The sequence below is a fragment of the Boleophthalmus pectinirostris genome, unplaced genomic scaffold, assembly GCF_026225935.1.
Source record: "Boleophthalmus pectinirostris isolate CB_2022bp ecotype Guang Dong unplaced genomic scaffold, ASM2622593v1 HiC_scaffold_15, whole genome shotgun sequence".
Taxonomy (NCBI): Eukaryota; Metazoa; Chordata; class Actinopteri; order Gobiiformes; family Gobiidae; genus Boleophthalmus; species Boleophthalmus pectinirostris.
Genome location: NW_026571070.1, coordinates 9,748,412 through 9,773,664, shown reverse-complemented (window position 1 = coordinate 9,773,664; position 25,253 = coordinate 9,748,412). Strand labels below are relative to the sequence as shown.

At 38.8% G+C, this 25,253-nt stretch overlaps 3 protein-coding genes and 1 long non-coding RNA gene across 6 annotated transcripts in view; 2 read left to right on the top strand and 2 right to left on the bottom strand.

The window, feature by feature from the left end:
- The window catches only part of si:ch73-264p11.1 (uncharacterized protein LOC100000923 homolog), a 38,164-nt gene extending 34,848 nt beyond the window's left edge, over positions 1-3,316 (bottom strand). The window contains exon 1 of the mRNA XM_055150933.1: positions 3,298-3,316. The gene's annotated coding sequence lies outside the window, so the exon portion shown is untranslated. The remainder of the gene's footprint in view (positions 1-3,297) is intronic.
- On the top strand, positions 567-7,542 carry LOC110158671 (stomatin-2-like). Of its 3 annotated transcripts, none has more exons than XM_055150935.1 (7): positions 567-822; positions 929-1,041; positions 1,898-1,973; positions 2,524-2,606; positions 3,247-3,450; positions 5,353-5,487; positions 6,534-7,542. In XM_055150935.1, exons 1-7 carry the CDS (start codon positions 756-758, stop codon positions 6,717-6,719), a joined length of 864 nt encoding a protein of 287 aa, XP_055006910.1. In that variant the 5' UTR covers positions 567-755; the 3' UTR covers positions 6,720-7,542. The 3 variants fall into 3 exon arrangements, with proteins under 3 accessions (XP_055006910.1, XP_055006909.1, XP_055006911.1); XM_055150934.1 differs by having other exon boundaries at positions 929-1,062; XM_055150936.1 differs by lacking the exon at positions 929-1,041.
- LOC129408110 (uncharacterized) lies at positions 6,656-23,946 on the bottom strand. Its single transcript, XR_008631816.1, has 4 exons — positions 23,798-23,946; positions 21,196-21,312; positions 18,391-18,545; positions 6,656-6,732 (listed from the first exon to the last, which is right to left on the bottom strand). It is a non-coding gene; the product is annotated as an uncharacterized LOC129408110 (long non-coding RNA).
- lipib (lipase, member Ib) lies at positions 14,446-24,769 on the top strand. The gene is made up of 10 exons (XM_020923187.2): positions 14,446-14,497; positions 16,505-16,908; positions 18,405-18,513; positions 18,598-18,699; positions 19,867-19,956; positions 21,149-21,316; positions 21,760-21,849; positions 21,952-22,060; positions 22,776-22,949; positions 23,823-24,769. Exons 1-10 carry the CDS (start codon positions 14,446-14,448, stop codon positions 23,902-23,904), a joined length of 1,380 nt encoding a protein of 459 aa, XP_020778846.1. The 3' UTR covers positions 23,905-24,769.
- Positions 24,770-25,253: the final 484 nt, after the last annotated feature.

Here is a 25,253-nt window from a genome sequence, read left to right as displayed (position 1 = left end):
AAACTGTTGAGGACAGACTTTAGAAATCTAGTGGGTAACATGTCCAGGCAGCAAGTAGATGAACTCAGACTGGTGACGATCTCTAAAACAGTTTTGTCAGTTACAGGTGCAAAGTGATTCAGCTCTAAGTGTCTCTGTGGCTGCATGCTTGTTATTTGTGTTGTGGAATTGATGGCATTTTTGATGCCCTGAACTTTGTCATTAAAGAAAACTGCAAACTCATTACATTTAGATGTGGAAATTAGTTCTAGTGGCAGTGGAGCTGGAGGGTTTGTTAATCTGTTCACTGTTGCAGGACACGAGAGTTGTTACTGCAATTACCAATAATGTCCGAAAAATACTTCAGAACAGTTTTCCTTAATTACGCACTCGTTTCACAATTTTTATTATTACAAACAACTCCTGAAAATCTATACTTATCATAATATTGACAAGTTTATTTAAATATTTTTTACGTTCTGATCCTGTTAAAGTTTCTGATTTATTAATTTTAAAATCCATTACATTTAACAAAAACTTTTTAACGCACTTCTGTTGTCATGACTTCAACATCCGGGTGGGCGTGGCTCCGTCGCTAATGGCAACGTTACGCGGAAGTGGCAGCAGCACGCACAGGACGCAGACGCAGCTAATCCCGATAGTAACGGGTTAATAAACAAAACAAAGAAAGGAAAAAAAACGAGAAACTTATCGACAAAAAACATGAATAAACCGTGATTTTAACTTGACTTAATGTTGTATTCAATTGGAGACTCATGTTTGGTCGTAACAAGGTGGGAGTTCTCCGCACGGATCCTGAAAATGTTGAAAATATTCCTACAGGTGGGTCGCGTTAAGTCGGTAACAGCGTCTTTTCCTTTGTTTACATTGTGTTTTATTAAGTTGTAAGTTGTTTTATGTCATGTTATGGTGATTGTAACGTGAACAGATGGAGGGAGGAGGCAACGGGGCGTGCTGGAGGTACTGGGAGCCGTGATTACCGCGCTGTCCCTGCTTTACATCGCCCTCACATTCCCGGTCACCATATGGGGCTGCGCCAGGGTAAACACCAAATCTCCAAATGTAGGGCAACCAGTATTCCAAAATAAAAATAAAAACTTTGGTGGTTTGTAATATAAAACTGTGAAACGAGTGTGTAATTAAGGAAAACTTATGCAGGGACCACTCATGATGAACATGTGAGTCAGTATAGACACATTTTCTTGGTGTTTTGTTAATTCTTAAGCAGCTTTTCTGTATTTTACCTAAACAAATCACACATTTATGCTTCTCTTTACTGTTGGCAGGGATGAAATTGGTCAAAAATAGGGAAGTCAGGGACATTTCTTGTATAAAACTGGGACAAATCACTGGTTTTGTATAGATCTGATGGGACAGGGGACACAGGGCTCAAAACTGGGACTGTCTCGGGTAAACAGGGACATCTATTCACCCTAACCAAATGTAATCTTCTGACATGAATTTCATGAGTTTATTTAAGACGTAAATTGAATTATCACAGTCAACATTAGTCCAAACATTGTCCAAAATACAGAAAAGGGTAGAGCAGCTGAAAATTTTACTCAAGTAAACGTAAAATAGTGTTTTAAAAAGTAGGCCTAACTATCTTGACATAACATTTTTTATCATATGCAGTTGATTTAATTGTAATATTAATAAAAGTGCCATTACTTCAAAATAAAATACACTTAAGAGCAAAATTAAACTGTCCAGTAACTACTCCAAGAAGTACAATTTATTTTAAAATGTTGTTAAAGTAAAGTAGCAGTACCTCTGAAAATATAAAACTGTTAAAACTAAAGCTGACATCACCCTGATTTCAAATAACACAAAACAGGAACTTGTGATACATAATATTTTGTAGTTTTTAATCCAACCTCTTTTCTTTTAATTTCAGATCATTCAAGAGTATGAAAGAGCCGTCATCTTCAGGCTGGGACGACTTATTAAAGGCAAAGGAGTCAAAGGACCAGGTTTGTGTGCACAACTTAGAACTATCTGAATCAAAACATGCCACAGAGCAAATGTGATACAAGATAATTACTACCTTCATTTGAATCCATAACAAAATCTACTTCAGATGACACATTAAACTGAAAATTCAGAATTGTCTTGAACATTTATGTACTTCAAACTGAGTGGTGGGTTTGACATCAATCTTTTCTAACCAACTGATTACTGCTAAACTAAATATACAACCTGACTGCTGTGTACAATTTCAAATACTGCTGGGTTTCAGATGACATTAAAACATTATATAGGCAAATAATATGTAATACAGATGGGAGACAGATAAAATTAATATTGTTCAAATGCGGATTTTTGTTGTAATATGTCGAGTTCATGGGTCTAGTCACTAACAGAAATGATCAGGTTCAACATTTGTGAATTTACCTTTTGGATATTTCATGAGGTACAATGTTATCAACAGGGAAGACTGACTCTTGCCCCAAAGTGGGAGTACGACTTCTTCACAATCTAGAATCTGAAAACCACTAATAAACCTGAGTTGTTTGTGTTCAGGTTTGTTTTGGATCATCCCGTGGCTGGACGAGATTCAGACTGTCGACCTGAGAACCGTCTGCATCGACGTTGAACCACAGGAGGTCAGAACCTCGAAACACCTAAAACACGAACAGAGCTAAGAAAGCCCTAATTTGGTTTGAGGTAATCTTTGTTTTGTGGTTCATCTCCCGCTCTTCCTCCCCTCCTGTCCTCCTCCTCCTCCCTATTCTCATCCCTTCACTCTCCTCTTCTTCCTCTCATCCTCTCCCCTCTCTTCCTCTTCTCTCTCCTCCTCTACCCCTCCCCTCCTTCTTCTTCTCCACTGTCTCCTCATCCTCTCTCCTCTCTTACTCCATCCTCTCCTCCTCTTTCCACTCTTCCTCTTCTTCCTCTCACTCTCCTCCTCTCTTCTTCCTCTCCTCCTCCCCTTCCCCCTCCTTCTCCTCCTCCTTCCTCTTCCCATCTTCTCTCCTCTTCTTCCCCTCATACTATCCCGCACCCCCTCCTCTTCCCCTCCCCTCCCTCTTCTTCCTCCTCTCACTCTCCTCCTCTTTTCTTCTTCTCATCCTCCACTTCCCCTGCTCTTCCTCCTCCTCTTTCTCTCTTTTTCCTCTCCTATTCCTCCCCTTCCCTCTCCTCCTTTCTTTCTCTCCTCTTCCTCCTCCCATCCCTCTTCTGCTCCTCTCTCCCCTCTTCCTCCTCACTCCTTCTCTTCCTCCTCCTCTCCTCCCTCTCTCTCAGGTGCTGACAGCAGACTCAGTGCCCCTGCAGGTGGATGCCGTGTTGTTTTACCGCGTGGTGGAGCCGGTGCTGTGGGTGACTCGTGCTCAGGACGGGCCTCTCCTCACTCGGCTCTTGGCTCAGACGTCGCTCAGAGCCACGGTGGGCTCTCACTCTCTCTCACAGATAATCACACAGAGGAGGAGCATGGCCCAGAAGATGGAGGTGAGAAGATACAAAACACTGCAAAAGAAAATGTAATGTAATCTGTCAACTGGACAAAAGTGAATACATCTCATCACTCATCCAGGCAACATCTATCCAAAACATTTAAAGGTCCTGTATTACGCAAAATGATTGACTCTTGTGAGCTTTGAGTCATGTTATAATGTTGTTGTGTTGAGTTTTGTTTTGTTTCTTTCAACATGTTTGAGTAATCCTTTATAGACGTTTTTCACAACAGTTGGAAGTGCCCCGCTGTAGGCTTGCGGAACAAGCGGTTAATGGTTTTCTATGGCAAAATATCTGTGGAAATGTCTTGCGTATTCTCTTCCAGCTTCATAAATCTGCCCTATCACCAAATCTTCAGCCAACAATGTCCACAAAATAAGAATTTATCCACAACTATCAAGGTAAGAAAGACAAAAACTTAAAGGTGATCAATAACTAGCTGAGCAAAACTAATGTTATGGTCATCAATAAAATATGAGTAACTTGTTCACTCAGACGGATTGTAGAATTAAAATTAAAAATTGATTTCATGATGTCGATATGAGCAGAGATAGATAAATTTGTGCAGTTCGAATGCGAGACATCTCTCCAATCCAATCCAATCCACTTTATTTCTATAGCACATTTCACAAACAAACGGTTTCCAAAGTGCTGCACAAATACATAATAATAACAATATTAAAATGATCATACTAGTCTTAAAATAATAAAACCAGTAAAATAAAATAAGAACAAAATCATAGAATAGAAATAAATAAACCAATAAATAAATTAAATCAATAAAACCAATAAAAACACTTAAAAATAATTAAAAAATCACAGAGGACCACACAACTCACGTGGTGTTAAAAGCCAGAGAATAAAAAGAGGTCTTAAGATGAGACTTAAAACACTCCACTGTGGGGGCTGTTCGGACGTGGGGGGGGCAGAATGTTCCAGAGCTTAGGGCCGACCACAGAGAAGGCCCTGTCCCCCTTAGTTTTAAGTCTCGTCTTAGGCACAAAGAGCTGGAACCATAACACTGGTTTGCTCAGTAGTTCACTAATGCTCGTCGTCGTTTGCCTTTCAGTTTTTGTCTTTCTTACCTTGACAGTTGTAGATAAATTCTTCCTGTAAACATTTTTATCCTTCGTCGACCCTGTTGGATGAAGATTTGTTAATGGGGCAGATTTATGAAGCTGGTGGAGAACACGCAAGACATTTCCACAGATATTTTACCTTAGAAAACTATTAATTGAAGTCCCGCAAACCTACAACGAGACACTTCCGTCCATTGTGAAAAAGGTTTATTATTAGTCTGTCTATTTCTCCAAAGCTCAAGATGCTTCTCTTCCACTTTGTGATGTCATGTAGTGGTAGTTTCCTTGTTAGCAGCTACTTTTACCTTTTGTTCAGCAGTTAATTGGAAACCCAGACTGCAAGGTGTATTAAATTTCAATGTGTGTTTGGTCACAATTGCTCATTGACAAAAGCCGACTTTGTTGAGCAGTTCCTTCTTTAAATTTTAATGCTTCTCAACATTGTTTAAAGGTATACTGTGTAACTTTTCTGGTGAAGGGTTTGCCACCAGTTTGTCTCCAATGAAATGTAATGGCTTCGACTGGAAGTTTCACCGTAAAGGCTAAGTTACAGGTCAGATCTGTGGAGAGGCGACATGCTCACAGTAAGAAAGTAGGATTTTTAAGTTACTTTTAAACAATCTAAACATGAAGTTATAGAAAAAAAATATATATATAGTTTAATAATGCCATACTGAGGAACATTACAGGCAATGCAATAACATCTTCATAGAGACAAACACTAAAAAGTTACACAGTGCAGCTTTAACATGTCCATCACCTTAAAGAGGTGAAGTTATTATTTTGTGTTGGTTGTAATTCCCCTGGTGTCCCGCAGGAGGTGATAGGAGCCGCGTCGAGGCCGTGGGGCGTTCGGGTGCAGCGGGTGGAGCTCAGGGGGCTGGTGCTGCCCGTGGACCTGCTGCGCTGCATGGCCCTGGAGGCAGAGGCCCAGAGAGTCGCCCGGGCAAAGGTACAAAACACTATGACTCCAATCTACAACTGATTTAACCTGGAAACACTCCATAATCACAGTTATTTTAAAGTATTAGAAATGTTTAGTCAAAAGTTAAAATGTAGAGAAAAAATGTTACAGCCATTTTTTTCTTGTGTGACCTGGAAGCTCACCCTTTTCTAAAACTGCAGCTTCCAAAAACACAGGATCACAGGATAAAAAATACTTAAAAACTGGCTCTTGTACCAATTTTTGTACAATTAGTTTGAGATTTTTATGATATAATTTGCACAAAATATATGTCTGACTCTGACCAAAGCTCTGGGGACTCGTGTAATTATGTTTCATCCCCTCTTCCTATTCCTCTCTCTCTCTCGCTCTCTCCCCGTCTCCTTCTTCCTTCTCTCTCTCTCCCTCCCCCTCTTCTTACCCTCTCTCTACCACTCCACTTTCTCTCCCTCCCTCTCTGCCCCTCTTCCCCCACTCTCCCTCCCTTTGTCGCTCTCTTCCCCCTGCTTCCTCCCCTCCTCTCTCTCTCCCTTTCTCCTTTTCCCTTCCCTCTCCCTCCCTCTTACCCCCTCTCGCTTCCGCACTCTCCCTCTTTTTCTGTCTTCTTTCTGGCTATTGTCCACTCTCCCTTCTTCTCTCTCTCCCTTTACCTCCACCCTCCCTGTCGCTCTCTTTCCTCCCCCTCTCCGTCTCTCCTTCTCTTTGTCGCTCTCTCTCTCTCCCCCTTCTCTGTCCCTCCACCCCCCACCCTCCCTGGCTCTCTCTCTTCCCCCTCTCCCTTCCTCTCTTTCTCTTTCCTTCTCATTCTGTCTCTCTCCCCCGTCTCACTCCCTTCTTCTCTCTCGCTCCCCTTCTCCCTCTCTTTGGTTCTCTCTCTCTCTCTGCCCCCCTGCCCTCTCTCCCTCCCTCTCTTCCTCCCTCCTCTTCTTACCCCCCTATCTTCCACTCTCTCCCTGTCTTTCTCTCTCTCCTCCCCCTCTCTCTTTCCATCTACCCCCCCACTCTCTCCATCTCTCCCCCTCTCTATCTCCCTCCCCTCTCTCTCTCTCTCTCAGTTGATCTCTGCTGAGGCTGAGCTCGGAGCGTCTCTTGCCCTGCAGCGTGCCGCCTCCGCTCTGTCTCCCGTCGCGCTCCAGCTCCGGTACCTCCAGTCGCTCTCCTCCGTCCACAGCTCCGCCTCCGTCATCGTCACCGCCGTTCCCATGGAGATCCTCAGAAAACTCACGCCCCACATCACGTAAAGTCGACTTTTTCCTGCAAATCAAATTTATTTATAAAGTCCAGTGTTTCAGACATTGCACAATATTTAAACCAAAGAAACAAACACTAAAGACGCTCTGTGTAACTTTTCTAGCGTACAGTCTGCCTCCTGCTTGTTTCCGTGGAAATATTAGGCTATTGTTTTACCTGTAATGCTCTACTGTGTGTCATCAAACATATTTATCTCCATGGAAACAAGCAGGTGAAGCTACTAAGCTAAGTTAGAGGTCAGATCCATGGAGAGGCGAGCACACTCACAGTAAGAATACATGTTTTTCAATGTATTTTTTTTTGACAAATAATAATAACTGAATGAATGAAACTGTAGATACTGTCATACTGTAGAACATTTTAATAATAATAATAACTCTTTCAAAGTGCTGAATGAGCCACAAAGAACAATACAAAAAGAAATAAAATAATAATAAAATAGCACACAGAAAGCATACAAAAACAGACAAGGATGCAAACAATTCAATAAATTATAAGAAATTAATAAAAATAAAAAGAAGTAAGGAAAAAAAAGAAATAAGGATTAAAACCGAGCTAAAACATTGCAAGAAAGTGATAAGATCTGCATGGAGACAAGGTAAAGTTACATAGTGCACTTTTAAAGAGATACATTTTTTAATGAACAACTTTTTATAGTATTTTGACAGCATGTTTGTATATTCATTATAAACTTATATTTGAGTTATGTAATGAGATTTCACCTAAAAATGTTTTCCACACGTTTGATTGTTCCTTCATGTCAGATGTTTTGTAACAAAAGGGTGTTCATATTATTTAGTATTATATTTTATTTAGTAGCAGTGTGAAGTATTATAATTTTAATAAAAGCTATTACGTGTTCACTTTTGGCTCTGATTATTTAGTGGTGTAATCTGTTCCGCTGATGTAACAGTTTCCAATCTGACATTTACCTTTGACACTTTAAATACACAAAGACACAAAGCCAGTTCGTTTCACAACTCTCCCCACAGGGTTCCATTATCTCGTTGATATTCAAGTGGAAAATACAGAATGATTTCTCTTTGTTTTTCTCTCCTGCGTCTGGAATCCGGCCAAACAGGATCGTCCAATCAGATTTGTTTTTTTTCTTTGGTGCATATATAATGAAAGAGCTCACTGGTCACTTATCGTTTACTGATACAATGTCTCACCTCAGATTAGCAGAGATTAGTATTTTCTAATATTTTTCAGGCCCCTACATTTTTTTCGCTTTATTTTTCCCTATAAGGATGGTCCATGCATGCCTCTGATTGGCTCATCCCCCTGTCAATCATCCCCATTTGAAAACAGAAGATTTACCGGTGGCCAGACTCAAATTTTTGTAAAATATTGAAGAATACAAGGCAAGTTTATTTGTATAGCACAGTCCATGCTCAAGTAATTCAAACTGCTTTACAGAATACATTAAAATCACAATCAAAACATAAATAATGATCATGAAATTAAAGAGAGAGAAGCGTTTTGAGCCTGTCTGTCTCACGTCTTCAGGAAGACTGTTGTGTGTAGGTTCTATTCACGCATACCAAAAAACGTTTGTAAACATGTGGATGACGACTTCCAGTATAATTTCCGACACTTCGCTTATGATAAAACTGTGGATTCAGCAGCAGCGTCTTCACAACCTGCAAAAGTTTTCCATGTGGGACGTGACTCTAATCACATCTTCAGTGTCACTTACAGACAGCTGGTTGGAAATGTTGATCTGCTGAACAAAACAGAACACTACAATGACATTTTTTTCTTTTTAATTAGACAAATTATAACACATAAATTAATAAGCAATTTATAAAAGGAAAAAATAACGAATACAATGATATCTAGATAAAGAAAAGTGGGCCATTTTCGCGCCGTTTTTGCACATTTTGTCAGAGTTACTATCGCCAGCAGAGCCCAAAGGAAGTCATCATCCACGATTCCAAATGTCTTCTGGTTTTGTGACCTAAGCATGAATAGAGCCCATTCTGGATCCTATAAGCAAGCCACGAAAACATGCCTGGAAATGTCTTGATTGTAGTTATCTGTTAAACATGAATGGACTGAAAATTGCGACATTTAAGAATGGAATGGAAATATAATCTATCTATTAATGCAAGGAACATCTGTGTGTCTTTTTGTTTGTTTGTCTTTTCCACACATAACTCTCCAACCGCCCAGCCGACCAATCTAAAATTTGGAGGGTGTCATCCTGAAAGTACGGGTGTGCAGTGCCAAGTTTCATGTTGTTAGGGCAGGAAATGCCAAAGATCTGGTAAAACGAGTGATATATTTTAAACAACTTTTGGACTCATGGACATCCCTGAAGCGAAGCTGCACTGCCTGTTGTCTTTATTTTTCCAGTTTATTCAGGGAATCTAATCTGAAACACTTACAAAACACTTAAAAGAGAATTAATTGTACATTATTTTGGTTGTTTAAAGTCAATATAAGAGAAGTTTTATAAAGGTAGATCACATTAGTTTGTTGTTATAAAGTTTGCTAGTATTATTAAAGCTCAGTTCTTTGTGGAAAAAGGAAAAAAATAAATAAATTATCATATTTTTTCAGGTCAGAGGTCCACTTTCTATGTGTCTCCATGGAGGAGTTATTGCTCAGCCTATGGGATGTTCCACAGTACAGCATTTAACGTGTCTATCTTGCATTTATTCAATTACAGATGCTTAAAAATAAATAGCGCCAAAACATTAAGGGTCATCTCTGCACAAATCTGGCTTGTAACTTGTTTCCCTGGAGTTTCATGCTGTACTGTGGAACATTCCAGACTAAAAAAAGACTGATTGTATTGACAGTTTTCTTAATTTAGTTTGAACCCATAATAAACACGCTTCATTCATTCATTCATTCCCAGTGGCCCAGCTCCAGCACTGGTGTTAATGGTGTTAGTGGTGTTAAAACAGTGAACTACATAACCAGAGCTTAAACCGGAGCGGAAACCTGAAGTTACCTAAGTCCATTCAGACTCATACTGTAAATATGAGCTGATTACTGCAGCTTTGAGCCTGTTATAGCGTGACCTGACCCCTGACCTCTGACCTCCACTGACACTGATGCGGCGTGAAGGAGCCTCTGACCTGACACAAAAACTAGAGCGCGTGACCTTTGGATTTTAGAGACAAAAATGGGAAAAATGAATCTCAATCTTTTTTTGTTACATTACTCGATCACTTGCAGCAGAGGTTTGAAGCCTCTTGTATGATTCCTGTGTTCTTTATCTGTAAATATTCAGACTGTTTGAGACAAGAACAAGCCACTCACACCTACATGTTTAAAAAAAAACAGATTCAGAACCAGGATTATGGAGCGAAACATTTCTGTGAAAGAAGTTGACGAAGGTACAATGACGGCATTTACATAAACACATAAAATCCAGTGCAATGTGTAAGTACAAACAAGGAACTAAGTTGTTGTGCATAATAGTGAAGATTTCTGTTTGCAATTGGTGTGATTTTATTAGCCCGATTCATCATCCAGTTTCACTTCATGGAAACTGTCTGACCTCGCAGCATTAGGATTCGTTTGCTCGACGGTAGGTGGGTACTTTTTTATTTAACCAATCGCTGCTGTTTGGTCATGACGTATGTAATGCACCAAATCCCGTAGGAAGAAGGGCAATAACGACTTTCCACTTGATAAAATTCACCAAACATTCTCTTTGTTCTGGCTTTAAATCCTCGATCTCGTGAGTCGTTGCCAACACAGAATGTCTGTCTTCGTCTACATCCATCTCGACCACTTTGTTTACTGTTGTGCTGAACCACAAAAGGGACTCAGACAGACGCTTGAGTTTGACGTCATGGCTTCACAGCTCTTCACTGATTGGCCGGTGCGTGGTCTAAAACTTCTGGGGTTCTTGCAAACCATCTAGTGTATTCTGATTCCTGACCTGGTCACTGGAAAGAAATCAAATTGAGCGAAGGCATGTGGTGGCACCAGCCTGGTTAGTGATTTATTGTGACTGAACTGAAATGTACTGATTTGAAATGTTTTAAAGTGACTATCGATGTTGATGTTTTGTCTGGAAAAGGAAAAATGGGGCAGATAACATAAGATCACTCTTCTTTCTGCTCTTTCATTCATTTCTTGTGTTTGATGTTGTGACACAATACAATACGATTATAAATGATAAACTTCTACGCCTTCTTTATCATTATTATTAGTTTGTACGACTAGAGCGGCTTGATTATGAAAAAAATCATTATCACGATTATTTTGACCAATATTGAAATCACGATTATTCAAACGATTACTTTTTACACCGTACTGTCGATGTAAATGTCTGTGTCGATAGAATAATTTTAGAAGTAAATCCAACCTTGCATTTGAAGGATTTATGTCTGAGCAGCAGCAGCGAGTTGTACTTCCTGATAGAAAACATGGCAGTGGCGGACTGATATATGAGAAAATAGTTCCTCAACATGCGACAATTCAGGAGATGCAAGGTTAGATTTATTTCAAACATTATTCTATCAACACAGACATTCACATTGACAGTCGTGACAGTAGTATGTGTATGATTATTGTTTCTCTCTTGGCACAAACTCGAAGTAAAAACTAATCAATCTTACCAGTAAATTGGCCTGGTTACTAATTGCTTGTCTTGGTGGAGATAGACAGGTTTAATGCCATGCTGTGGAACATTCCAGGCAGCTCAATAACATTTCCAAGGAGATATAGTGCACCTTTAACACCAGCTGCAAAGAAAGAGCTCTGAAAAAATGTCACTTCATCACTTCAGTCACTTCATACAGGCTGGAACCTTTGGGCCAAACGATGACACATTTTCCAGCATGCACTTGAATGCAGCGTAAGCTCTTTAACTGGAACACGGTGACCTTAGTTTGACCCATCACCTGTCAATCACAGCGCCGGGCTCAGACACCGCCGCTGATGTTTAGAATTAAAGATGCGACGAGTATTTGAAGAGTTCAGAGTGCCAAATAAAAGAAGGGCCACGATTGCCACACTGTTTAAAAGCATTCATCCCAAAAACTACATTACTATTCTACCACATGCTTGTCTCCATGGAGATGTCAAAGCTTTACCTGGAATATTCCACAGCATGTTGCATTTATTCAATTACAGCTGTTTTAACGCTCAAAAATACCTCGAAAAACATACATTCTTACTGTGAGTGGGATTGCTTTTCCGGAGATCTAACCTGTAAATTAACAGATAAATAAGTTTAATGCCACACTGCGAAACATTCTAAACCAGGGGTGGACAAACTTTTTTACTCGTGGGCCACAAAGGGTTCGAAAATTTGACGAAAGGGCTGGACTAAGAGCAGACGGACAAAGTTTTTTGGTAATCCACCTCAAAAGAGAGAAAAAAAAACCTAATAATTATTAAAATATCCCAAAAAGCATTACAACAAAATACCAAGTTTTTTACTATTTATTGAAAATTACTTTTAAAACACTGAAAATTATTATTATTTAAATTCAGTGGCCCAGATTATAAAGATTAAAGGGCCGCTAATGGTTCCAGGGCCGTATTTTGCCCACCCCGTTTAAAACAAATCAGCAGCATTCACCAGAAAAGTTACACAGTGCAGCTTTAAACAGGATTTTGGTTCGTAACACGTAGAAAACAGGTACAGTTGAACCTTCCAGTCACAGCAGCTGCCTCTACAGAAACAAGCGAAGTTACATAGTGGGGCTTTTAAACAGTATTTTGGTTCATAACGTGTTGAAAATGTGCAGAGAGAGTCTCGTAGGCGGTTGTTATCGTGGAAGGATTCAGCCCAGTTTTGGATATGAATAGCTCAGACCACAGCGTGCCCTGCCCTCGCGTTGTACAGACCCATACTTAAACACGTGTAATTTAACATAACAACACACGCACACGACCTGGGAGTCCATGGCCTGCACCAAAACTCAAGTCACAACATAGTAATACTTCATTTTGTTTGCATCTTGAGACTTAAGTTAACGCTTTGTTCCTGTTCACCATAGAAGACAATGTTTTTTCCGAACTATATTCTCGAGGACAACATTAAAATACATAAAAATCATGATTTAAAAAGTTGCACTAGTGTTTCTAAATTCAAGAAAATGTAAAACTGTAAAATAATAATGGACAATGTGACTAAGGAAAATGTTTAAAGTTAATGAAAGCATAAGTAACATGCATATGGCTCATTGATTAGTGACTTGGTGGGGATTGATTATTAAAGAAATTTTAAATTTTTTGATCTGTGAAATTTGCAGAGTTTATATGATTTATCTTCTTCCTGTTCCTTTTGTTTATGCCGCAAAGACGAGGAAAATAATGGTAGAAATATGTATTTATGTTTATTAATTGTCAGTTTTTGTTGTTGTTGTTCTCTTTAAATTGATGCCAACAAAATAATAGACAAAATAAATAAATAAATATGAAGTTATCCAAAAATTAGGAGCATTGTCATAGAAATTAATATTAAAATAAACGTTTATTTTTGGTGATATCAAGATTATGTGGTTAATCGAAAATTTGGATTCTTAAAATACCCATACGTTTAGAATTATGAAAACTTAACTGTAACATTTTGTAACAGTGTAATCAAAACTGTCAAATATATGTTCTTTTATTGTATATTAGAAGGTTTTGGGACTCGTTCCAAATGTGGACGGTGGAATATGATACAGATTTACCTAATGTCGCCTAATATTGACTAATTTTGCAAGACAACAAATGATAAATATGATATAACATGATAAATAAATGCAGATTCTTAAATATAAAACCCTTGTTCAAAATGTATCTTAATGAATTTTTGCAGTTTAAGAGAGTCTTGTGCCATATTCAATCTAAACAAGCCGTTATAATGAATAATTTTATGGAGTCAGATGTATTGAATAGTATTTATATTGTTTTTATTTATTTTATTAATTGTACATTTAAAAAACTCTATGAACTCAGTCAAAAAAATGCACTTTTGATGTATTTTGTATTGCATTGTATAGCATTGATTTTAAAATAAAGGAGAAAAAAATAAATTAATTGTGACACCGGCAAAAACAAAAAACCCCAAAACGTAGCACCGCTGCCACAGAGATTAACCATTTAAAACTAAATCTTAAATCTTTTGAACGAGTTAAAAGTCTTCAGAGTGTTGGATATGCTGTAGCAGAAAGCTGAAACACACAGATGCAGTGCAAATAATTTTATAATTTTAAGTTTATGAAAGTTTATCTTGTGTTATTAATATACTGAAGCAAAGTTACGTAAGCTCAAAATGCTCTGTTCCACCTTGTGATGTAATGTCTTAGTAGAGATAAAGGCTAAAACTGTCCAAAATGATTCTCGTGAAGGTGCATGGAGTTTAAAAACACACTGTTTCTAGTTTGAGAGAAGAATTAAAGCTTAAATATTCAGGATGAGTTAAACGTGTGAATGAAACAAAACACAACTCCAGGTCTGTTTTTGACGAGAAAATAAAATCATAACATCAGAAAATAAGACTAATATGGGTGCTTTAAATGTTTATAGTATTGACCCAGCACTACTTAAAGTCTTAATTTCTTTATTAATTATCTCCATAGCTTCTCAGTCTCCTCCTCTTCCCGCTTCTGGAAGATATCTGCCGTTAAGTCTCTGCTCCCTCCTCCTCTTCAGCTTAGTGTGTCTGCGTTACCCAGTGGTGCACGTCTCTACTCATCTCTCCTCTCATCCTTTAGATCATTTCTCTAGTTTATTTAAGTTTGGATTTCCTTTGCAATGAAGCTACACAGGATACTCTACGTTCTGGGGTTTCTCATTCTTTGCCAAGGTAAGTAAAGATGAGCATTTTTTGTATTTTATTGTGAATTTTAGATAGTTAAAATACTATAATTTTTGTTAAAATGTTGTCAGCTTTTCAGATAACTAGTATTTATTAGGCAATGTTTACAGTCCAGTTATTACAGATGTCAGATAAAAGTTTAAAATACTATATATATGCTTTTAAAAGTCACTAAAAATACTGCAAATCAGCTAATTAATATGAACTTTTTTGTATTTTTAACCTAACTTTTATTGTTTAAAGTGGGTTCCAAAACTTTCTTCCAGACCTAGATTTGGGGGTATTCCTTTCACCGCAAGTCCACCACAAGTCCCGCCTACTTTTGACATTTGATTGACAGCTGCGATGACCTGTTATGCACGGGCAGGGGCGGGACTTAAGGGATGAGAGGTTTTTTTATAGCAGGCTGATCCTATTGAGGGCAGTGCAGTGTCCCGTACGCATGTGGGCTAATTGCAGAGTGGAAACCCAGGCTCCTGTTGTGGTTATGCCTAGTGTAACGCCACACACGGCCACTAGGGCAACATCTATGTACACAGAGAAACACTACAGAACATTTCCGGTGCTTGCTTGTCTCCATGGAGATGTTATCACTCTGCCTGGTGTGTTTCACTGTATGGCATTAAACCATCTCTCTCTAAACCCTAAAAACAGAAGATAGATTAAGTTAAATGCCATACTGTGAAGCTTTCCAAGATTCCAAGTAAAGCAATGACATCTCCATGGAGACAAAGCAGATGGCATAACAACAGAAAAGTTACATAGTGCTCCTTTTGTTAGATGTGTGAATTTGAAACTATTTTACAGTATGTTAAATCACTGGTGGAAAAAAAGTGAGTCCATCCATTTTCTTCCACTTATCTGGGGCTGGGTCGCGGGGGCAGCAGCCAAAGCAGGGACTCCCAGACTTCCTTCACCCCGGACACTTCCTCCAGCTCCTCCAGGGAGACCGTAAGGCGTTCCCAGGCCAGCCCAGAGACGTTGTCTCTTCAGCGTGTCCTGGGTCTTCCCCGGGGTCTCCTTCTGGTGGAACATGCCCAAAACAGGAGGCATTCAGGAGGCATCCGAACCACAGACCATATATATGAGTGGACATAGCTAATGCTCTAGCCACTGTGTGCCAAATAGGACGTTCGCCAGGAGGCTCTTCTGGCTCCCTCTGAATCTGGCTCCAATTGACTTACATTAGGATCTTGTCGCCACTCTCTCTGTAACTGCTGCAGTGAGCCTCGTCATTTTAGTCTCTGCATGATCCTGTTTTTTTTTCGCTATTTTGTCCATCAAAATAATCCTATTCATAACATAGAGCCTGGCTCCAGATTCGCTCCTGTAAACATCAACAAGCCTAGCTTGTGATGGGTGACATCACACTTGCTTAGTCCACTTCTTTTATACAATCTATGATGCGAACAGATGCCCGAGCCACCTCAGCTGTGCCTCTCAACGTGGAGGAGCAACGGCTCTACTCTGAGCTCCTCCACCCTATCTCTAAGGGAGCACCCAATCACCCTGAGGAGGAAACAAATTTTGGCCGCTTGTATCCATGATCTTGTCATTTCGTTCATTACCCAGAGCTCATGACCATAGTTGAGGGGAGGAACGTAGATCGAGCGGTAAATTGAGAGCTTTGCCTTTGGGCTCAGCTCCCTCCTGAGTCTGTTTTTGCAATTGTGCACAAAAGTATGTGAATAGACTTGTTAAAGGTTGCCTACGAACTTTTCTAGCCACCTGCTTTGTCTCCATGCAGATGTTATTGCTTTGCCTTGAATATTCCCAAGTATGGCATTACGCATACAGTATCTAATATATCATTTTGCTTAGTTGTGAATGTTTTTGTTGCTCTAAAATACCTCGTAAATCATGCATTAATTTCTTACTTGTGTGCTCACCTTTCTCCGACCTGTAAATTGGCCGTGGAGCTAAGTGATAAGTTTAATGTGAAAAACTGAACTAGGAGATTATTTAATACACATTTCCTTTCCTCTGTGTTTTCAGGTGAGGAGGAGAGCGGGGAGTCTGAATCGGAGCCAGAATTGTGCGATAACTTCACAGACTTGAATCTTTCTCACTGTTTCATGGGGACGTCTTTATACGTGCGCCTGCTCCTCTACACTCGCTCTAATATGTACTGTGGACGTGAACTTCGCCATCGAAACCCCTCAAGCCAGCCCCTCTTCGACCCCAAGCGTCCCACGGCCTTCGTCATACACGGATACAGGCCCACGGGAGCGCCCCCTAGCTGGATCGACCGGGTGGTGCAGGTGCTGTTGGCCCACGACGACATGAACGTGATCGTGGTCGACTGGAACAAAGGAGCGGCCAATCTGAATTATTTCATCGCTGTCACCTACACCAGAGACGCAGCGCAAAATCTCACCGACTTTATCATCACTATGCAGGTGAGTTAAAGAGGGACAATGGGACTTTTCTGGTCTGGTCCGCCATCTGCTTGTCGTCATGGAGATGTTGTTGCTTTGTCTAGAATGTTCCACAGTAGGGCTGGGTATCGTTAAGAAGTTGCCGATACGATACAAACCTCGATACATAGGCCACGATACAATACATGTCACGATACAGTGCGGTTTTGATTCGATATGATATATTTCGAATCAATTTGAAAAGTTTCACTTAAAATTATGGTAAAGTTAATATGGAACACAAACATTTTAATCCTCAAATCTGTGAAAATGTCAAATGTGTCGCATAAACAAGTTTTCTTTCACTAAACAAGCAACAAAACTGTAGCGCTGTAACAAAATAATTTAGTTAAATATACCAAAAAATATTCTTGTCGATATAACAATACATCAGTCCACAATATTGATACTGTATCATCACATTAAACGATATGATATATCGATATTTCAATATTTTTCCACATCTTTATTGGCATTTAACTATATCTTGTTTGCTAAAAAGTATCTTGAAAATCATGCGTTCTTACTGTGAGTGTAATTTGGCCTTGTGCCATCACCTGCTTGTCTCACTGGAGATAAACAAGTTTAATGCCATACTGTGGGACATTCCAGGCAAAGCAATAACGTCTCTATGGACAAAAGGTCGCATACACTCCACCACAAAAATACACACGGCAAAAAAGCTTAAAATATAAACACAGTCAAGCCCAAAATTATTCATACCTCTGGCAAATTTTGACTTAAAGTTACTTTTAGTTTTTTCTTGATTGGAAATGACACAGGCATATCCCAGAAGATAAACAGACAATGTACAAGAGGCACCACTGTGGAAAAAAAATATTTCTCAGCTTTTATTTACATTTGAACAAAAAGTGGCATATCCAAAATTATTCATACCCAATAATGAATAGAAAAGCCTTTATCAGCTATTACCACAATCAAACGCTTCCCATAATTGCTGACCAGTTTGTACATCGTCTGTTTATCTTCTGGGAGACGCCTGTGTCATTTCCAATCAACAAAAAACTTGCTGGTTGAATAAAAGTAACTTTAAATCAAAATTTGACAGGGGTATAAATAATTTTGCGTTTGACTGTAAATCTATCAGAAAATGACTGAAAAGTAGTAAAATTATCTTGCTGCATGGACAGATAAGTTTACTTGGCAAGTTATCTTAAAATAAACCACCTCTAGACTAGAATTCATCAGTCTCAGATCTAGTAAGTAGAAAATAAAACTGAAAACAAGATGAATAACCTGATACAAGTTTTAAAATCTTGTCCAGATCAGAGAAATTTGCAGTGCACTTTTGTTTATTTAGACCGGCAGAGAAGACTAAACTTGATAGTCCCACTAATTACAGGGATACTAATCACAACTCAGGTCAACAAATCTGCAATCTGATAGTTAAACAGCAAATTTACACCATATAATTCTGACCGGTTCTGTTGTAAACCCTCTTACTTGTGTAATTCCAGGAGGAGGGAGCGTCTCTGGACAACATCCACCTGATCGGGGTCAGTCTGGGGGCTCACCTCGCCGGGTTTGTGGGCTCAAATCTCAAAGGGAAGATCGGACGCATCACAGGTACAAAATCCAGACCAAACCAGAGGAAAAGACTGTAACAGAAGAGGCAGACATGATATCACTGACATGTTTAAACCCACACAGGCTTAGACCCGGCTGGCCCCATGTTCACCAGCGCCGGACCAGATGAGAGACTGGACCCAAGCGACGCTCAGTTTGTGGACGTCCTGCACACGGACATGGACTGTGAGTTTAAACAACAAATCAATAACACAACAATCAAATACAAAAAGTATCAAATCACACAGAAGGTCTAAATATTTTCAAGGTGAACAGGGGAAATGATGTGGACTAAAACAGTGTTATTTTAACTATTTAAAAGGTAAATAGGGGTTGGAGTTGGGGTTATTTGCCAGAGCTGATGTGGCTGAAGTTAATTCAACTTCCCCTAGTGTTAATTCAACTTCTTCTAGTGTTAATTCAACATCCTCTAGTGTTAATTCAACTTCCTCTAGTGTTAATTCAACTTCCTCTAGTGTTAATTCAACTTCCTCTAGTGTTAATTCAACATCCTCTAGTGTTAATTCAACATCCTCTAGTGTTAATTCAACTTCCTCTAGTGTTAATTCAACTTCCTCTAGTGTTAATTCAACTTCTTCTAGTGTTAATTTAACTTCCCTTAGTGTTAATTCAACATCCTCTAGTGTTAATTCAACTTCCTCTAGTGTTAATTCAACTTCCTCTAGTGTTAATTCAACTTTCTCTAGTGTTAATTCAACTTCCCTTAGTGTTAATTTGGCACCTCCCACCCACCACTTCAAACTCCCGCAAGAGAAGACCACTTTGAACCAATTTTGTGCATAATTTCATCTTAAATTAACTAAAATAAAGTGTAAAAATGAAACACCTCTGTGTGCCGTTTCACTAAATCAGGATAAATCTACAAAGTGTTATCTGTTTACTCTGAAAACATTAATATAACTCTGGATTTTGGGGTTAAACAGGAACTTTGGTCCAGTGTTACTTAATTAACATTTTCCAAAAATGTTAAATTAACTCTAGAACAGATTGGACTCATATAAACCCTGAGAAAATGTTGAAATTGATTCTGTGAGAGTCAATTTTAACATGCACACTTTTTGTTGTGTAGTCAATGTCATATTTTTGGTTTGAAGTATCATGACTGAAAATGAAATAACACATTTTTGCCAAATAAAACCATCATTAAAAGTAGACATTTCCAACAAATGAAAGAAAAGATCCAGCGTCAACTTTTCAATTCCAAAGTCCAAAACCAGATCTCAACATCTAACACATCTGCACATACAGGAATACAATACAATTTATCATAGTTTAAAAAAAATAATTAATCTTATTCTTGTTTAATCAGACTCATTTGTTTTTTTTCTTCAGCATTTGGACTGAGAGGAGCCCACGGTCACATCGACTTTTACGCAAACGGAGGAGCCGACCAACCGGGCTGTCCCAAGACCATCTTTGCAGGTAACACTCAGAGCAAATACTATCACAGCGTCTGGTTTTGGTTTTCAGTGGGGAACTTTACATCACCAGTAAAATCAGATAACTAGAATAATCAGATAACCCAATCATTAGATCTGATTTTGGTCTGTGTTTACAGCAGAGGTGGGGATTTGAGTCAGATTTGAGTCACTATTTTTAGGACTTGAGACTTGATAAAACGGACTAAGACTTGGGACCCGACTTGGACTTGAAGCTCAATGACTTGGGACTTGACTCGGACTTAAGGCCTGTGACTTGACAAAACTTGAGGCTTCTCCTAAAAAAATATGTTTTTATAAAATACTTTCCTCTTTTCAGTTGATACATGCGTTGCTTAATTTTACGGGAACAAACTGGAACATGTCACTCTCCATATGTTACTTTGGGTGTAACTGAAGTACTGCGATATAGTATCCTCAAATCTACTACAGTAATATACACAGTAACAACACAGTGAAACAAAGGGAACTACATAGATCATGATCCTTCCATTTCAGTGCAGACTACAAGACAAAATAACTTATTAAGCATTTCTAAGTCTGAATTCCTTCTATTCTGACTGCAATGATTCACACTAAGAGCTTGTCAAGACATTTAAAAACTAAATATTTACATTTCTACAACTCTTATATATATAAATATACCACTTTTTTTTGTTTATCTTAAAATTCATATAAATTGCAAAAATCTAAGCTATATTTGGTATTTTGGTTTAAAGACTTGAAATGACTTGAAGCTCAAAGCAGACGATTTGGACTTGACTTGGACTTATGGGCCTGTGACTTGAGACTCGACTTGGACTTGCCTGTATTTGATCTGGGACTTGACTTGAACTTGAGGTTAAAGAGTTGAGACTTACTTGAGACTTGCAAAACAACGATTTGGTCCCAAATCTGGTTTATAGTACAAAAGAAATCTGATTATCAGTTAATAAATGGATTTTTAGAGCAACTATTGTATTTAGAAGTAGAAATAATATCAGACGGAACTCTTTTCATGGTATTGTAGTAATCTGATAACTCCAGAAATCAGATAACAATCAGACTTGTGGTGTGCATGCAACCATAGTCATTGCCCTAGGTTGACGCTTGAGCAATATAGAGAAGAAATTGTGTCAAACGAATTGCCCCCCACACACGTCTCATTCATCGTGTTTATCTTTTATCTCTGTCAGGGAAGTCATATTTTGTGTGTGACCACCAGAGGGCGGTGTTCCTGTACCTCTGCGCTCTGAACCAGACCTGCTCCATCACCGCGTTTCCCTGCTCGTCCTACAGCGACTTCCTGGACGCCAAATGTCTCCAGTGCGAAGCCTTCAAACCCGCCCCCTGCCCTAAACTGGGTAAGAAAAAAAAAAAGAAAGAAATTAGAGGTTTAGTTGATTTCTGTTGTCGCATTTAGGAGTGAAGCAGTTCAAATGATGCTTAAAACAGCAGCTGCTAGTTTAAAAAATGAGATTCATCTATTTTAGTTTTGCTCTTCTTTAAGGCAATTTGTAGCATCGAAATGTGTCTATTGATTTTAAAACAAGAAGAGCACTTTCTGGGTTACCACGTAATGACATCACTATGTGGAACAGAGCATTTCCACATCAGGTTAATGCTATACTGTGAAACATTCCAAGAAAAGCAGTGAGATCTCCATGGAGCGAGGAGGTCCATCAGAAAAGTGACACAGTGCACCTTTAAAGGACCACAGAAAATAAGAGATAGTTCAGAGAGTTTCCAGATTTTTACATTTACATTTTAATTGTTTTATTTATTTATTTTTTATGTGTGTGTTCAGTTTACGACTTGAGCCCGTGGAGAGAGGCTCTGATCCGAATGGGCCAAACCAAAGTGTTCTTCAGCACCTCGTCTTCTCTGCCGTACAGGAGTGAGTACTGCGTCTACTGTATTTACTACTTATATATGGCTGTGATTTCCTCTGTCATTTTTTCACTGTTGTCGTGTTTTTGTGGTTTTTTTTGTTGTGCAGAGCTGAGTTACAGAGTCGACTTTGTCACGTGGAACCAGTACCTGCGCTGGGGAGTGGTCTACATTCGGCTTCACAGCAGCAAGAGCTTCACAGAGGCCCGAGTCGACCAGTGAGTCACATTTAGACTTATGTATTTAATTAAAGTAATGTAACTTTTCTGTCACCTGCTTGTCTTCGTGGAAATTATTATTGGTTTGTCTCTAATGTTCCACAGTATGGCAGTATGACTCAATATCTAAACCTTGCCCCAAAACCACATTTCAAACAGAGCTGCTAGACTGGCATAAGAGTCTTGTGTGATGTCACCAACTACTTGAACTTGTAGTGACCCCTGAAGGCAGCACAGACTTAGATTTTGTACATTTTTGACCAGAAAGCTGCAAATTTACCTAAACTGCACTAAAATCACCCAAAAAAACCACTAGAAACAATAGACAGTGCTATTAAAACAGTATTTTTTTTTTGTATTTTTAAAAATATGATGCCAAAAGGTCAAGTTACAGGTTTAGATCTGTGGAGAGGTGAGCATGTTTCAGGTATTTTGGGCAATAAAACACATGTAAAATGCAAGACTGACAAGTTTAATGCCATATTGTGGAACATTCCAAGCAAACCAATAACATTTCTGTCTATAAGCAGATGACATCCCTCCCACCAGTGAAGCTCACCTTTAAAAATGTTTTTCGCTTTAAAAAATACGACTCAGAAACACTATTTACACATTATGAGGCGTTTCAACAAGTACTTGAGTTAGTATCTATGGCCCTATCCCCAAATCCTCCTGAGTTACAGTTGAAGTTTTTTGTTGTTGGTTTTTTTTTCAGTAAACTCCTTCGTTTTGAGCAGTACACGTCCACTCGGCTGCTCGCTGAGTTTGACGACGACATTTCCAATATTCAGAAAATCTCCATGAGGATCAACACCGGGAACGTGATCGGACCTCGCTACAAAATCAGACTCGTCAGGGTCCGATTCACCCCCCTGGACCAGCCTGACAGGTGAGGCCCTGACAAGGCCTCGATTAGACCTGGTTTAGACTTGGTTTAGTCCTGGTTTAGACCTGGTTAAGTCCCAGTTTAATCCTGATTTAGACCTGGTTAAATTCTGGCTTAGACTTGGTTTAGTCATAGTTTATGGTTCAGTCTTGATTTTTGGGTTAAGTCCTGGTTTAGACTTGGTTTGGTCCTGGTTTAGACTTGGTTTGGTCCTGGTTTAGACTTGGTTTGGTCCTGGTTTAGTCTTGGTTTAGGCCTGGTTTAGGCCTGGTTTATGATTTGGTCCTGGTTTAGTCTCGTTTTATGGCTTAGTTCTGGTTTAGACTTGGTTTAGTCCCGGTTTAATCCTGGTTTAGTCCCTAGTTTAGTCATGGTTTATGTTTTGGTCCTGGTTTAGTCTTGTTTTATGGTTTGGTTCTGGTTTAGTCCCAGTTTAGTCCCCGGTTTAGTCATGGTTTATGTTTTGGTCCAGGTTTTGTCTTGTTTTAAGGTTTAGTTCTGGTTTAGTCCCAGTTTAGTCCTGGTTTAGACCTGGTTTATGGTTTGGTCCTGGTTTAGTCTTGGCTCAGTCCTAGCTAAGTCTGGGCGGTAATTGCCTAAAGGTTAATTGATCACCTACACAGCCTGTATAATTTAAAACTTCACTGTGTAACATTTCTGGTAAAGGATCTGCCACCTGCTTGACTGAGATATTTTAATCACCTGTAATGTCACACAGTGTGGCATTAATCTTATTCATCTTGCATTAAATTAGTAACAGGTGTTTTTATTGCTCAAAAACACCTGCCTTCACTAGAAAAGTGACTAAGTGTAGCTTTAAAATAACTAAAACAACATTCACTAACACTTACCAAATGTCTTTTCCATCTTTTTTAGGCCTGTGATGTGCAGATTCGACATCATCATGGAGGAAAACATGGACGTGTCTTTTCGACCTTTGCCCTGTAACACAAACTGACCCCGGATCAGCCACAAGGATAAAAAAAAACCAATACATTTTACAGACTCATCAGATTTTAATACTTGAAGAAATACGCAAAAACATACATAAAATAATGACGGACCACGTGAAAATCAAGTGCATTTTGTGGTATTGAGCGCCACCTAGTGTATGTTTACAGGACTGACCAAAATACAAGTCAAGAACTGCTCACTGAAATTTAAAATGGCGCAAACATTACATTTTATATATTTTTTAGGACTTCTTCTCTTTATTTATTTCTTTTTTTTAAACTTTATTTTATTTAATGTTTTCCTCTCAACGAATGAAGCGACACGATTAATTAAATTGTGTTGTTTGGCGCCACCTAGAGGGATATAAAGGACTCGTAAACTGCATTTTTATTAGTAGGAAACTTACAAATTGTGGTTATTTAATAGACAATAGTGAAATATAAATGAGGGATTAAATTTGAATATTAAACAACGCAAAAGCTTTTTAGAATTACTGCTACTCTGGGCCAAAAGGGGGGTTCACTTACCTTTTTTTTTTTTTTTTTTTTTTGTCTTTTTTTTTATATATTAATACAAGAAACAAAACAAGATACTTCCACTGTGTATAATTATCACAAATGTGCCTTGTTTGCAGCAGCATTAATTTGAGTTGTGTTAAAAGACTCAACTTCCCATGATGCTTTGAGCGAGAGTGAGCCGTTATGTTTGTGCATTAACGCCGCAATGACGTTTTTAAAGTGTTATTTTTAGTTTAGTTTTAGTGTAAAGATTAGAAATTAACATTTAGGACAACAGAGCGGCATCCAGTCACATTGTATGTAAATTGTCTTTTGTATTTTTGGAAATAAAATGTTACGGGTTTTTTTTAAGTATTTGTCTGATGTTTTTGTAATTTCGGTCTCAAAACTCACCACTCAACGCATTCATAAAACCAATGCTTGTTTAAAATGTAATTAAACAACAAAACTTAAAGCTACAGTATGCAACTTTAATTAGAAAATAGACTAAAATAAGAGTTTGGTTGTTTTTGTTGCACTAAAAAGCTTACATCTCCACAAACCTGACTCTTATTTAGCCTGGAAGAGGGCTTTAGCTTGCTCGTTGCCTTGGAGATTTGGGTATAATCTTGCACAGTACAACATAAAGCTCATCTATAGCCATGTAGAATGTCCCGCAGTAGGCTTTAACTTCCCATTTCCATTGAACCATGCTGGTGACTTGCCATCTCCAGAAAGTTATATAACATGAGACGCAGAATCTGAAATTTTGTTCTAAATTTGTGTTGAAAATCTGAAAACACTTAATAAAAATGCCCTCTATTGGCCACTGCCTCATATTACACAGTATCTTGAA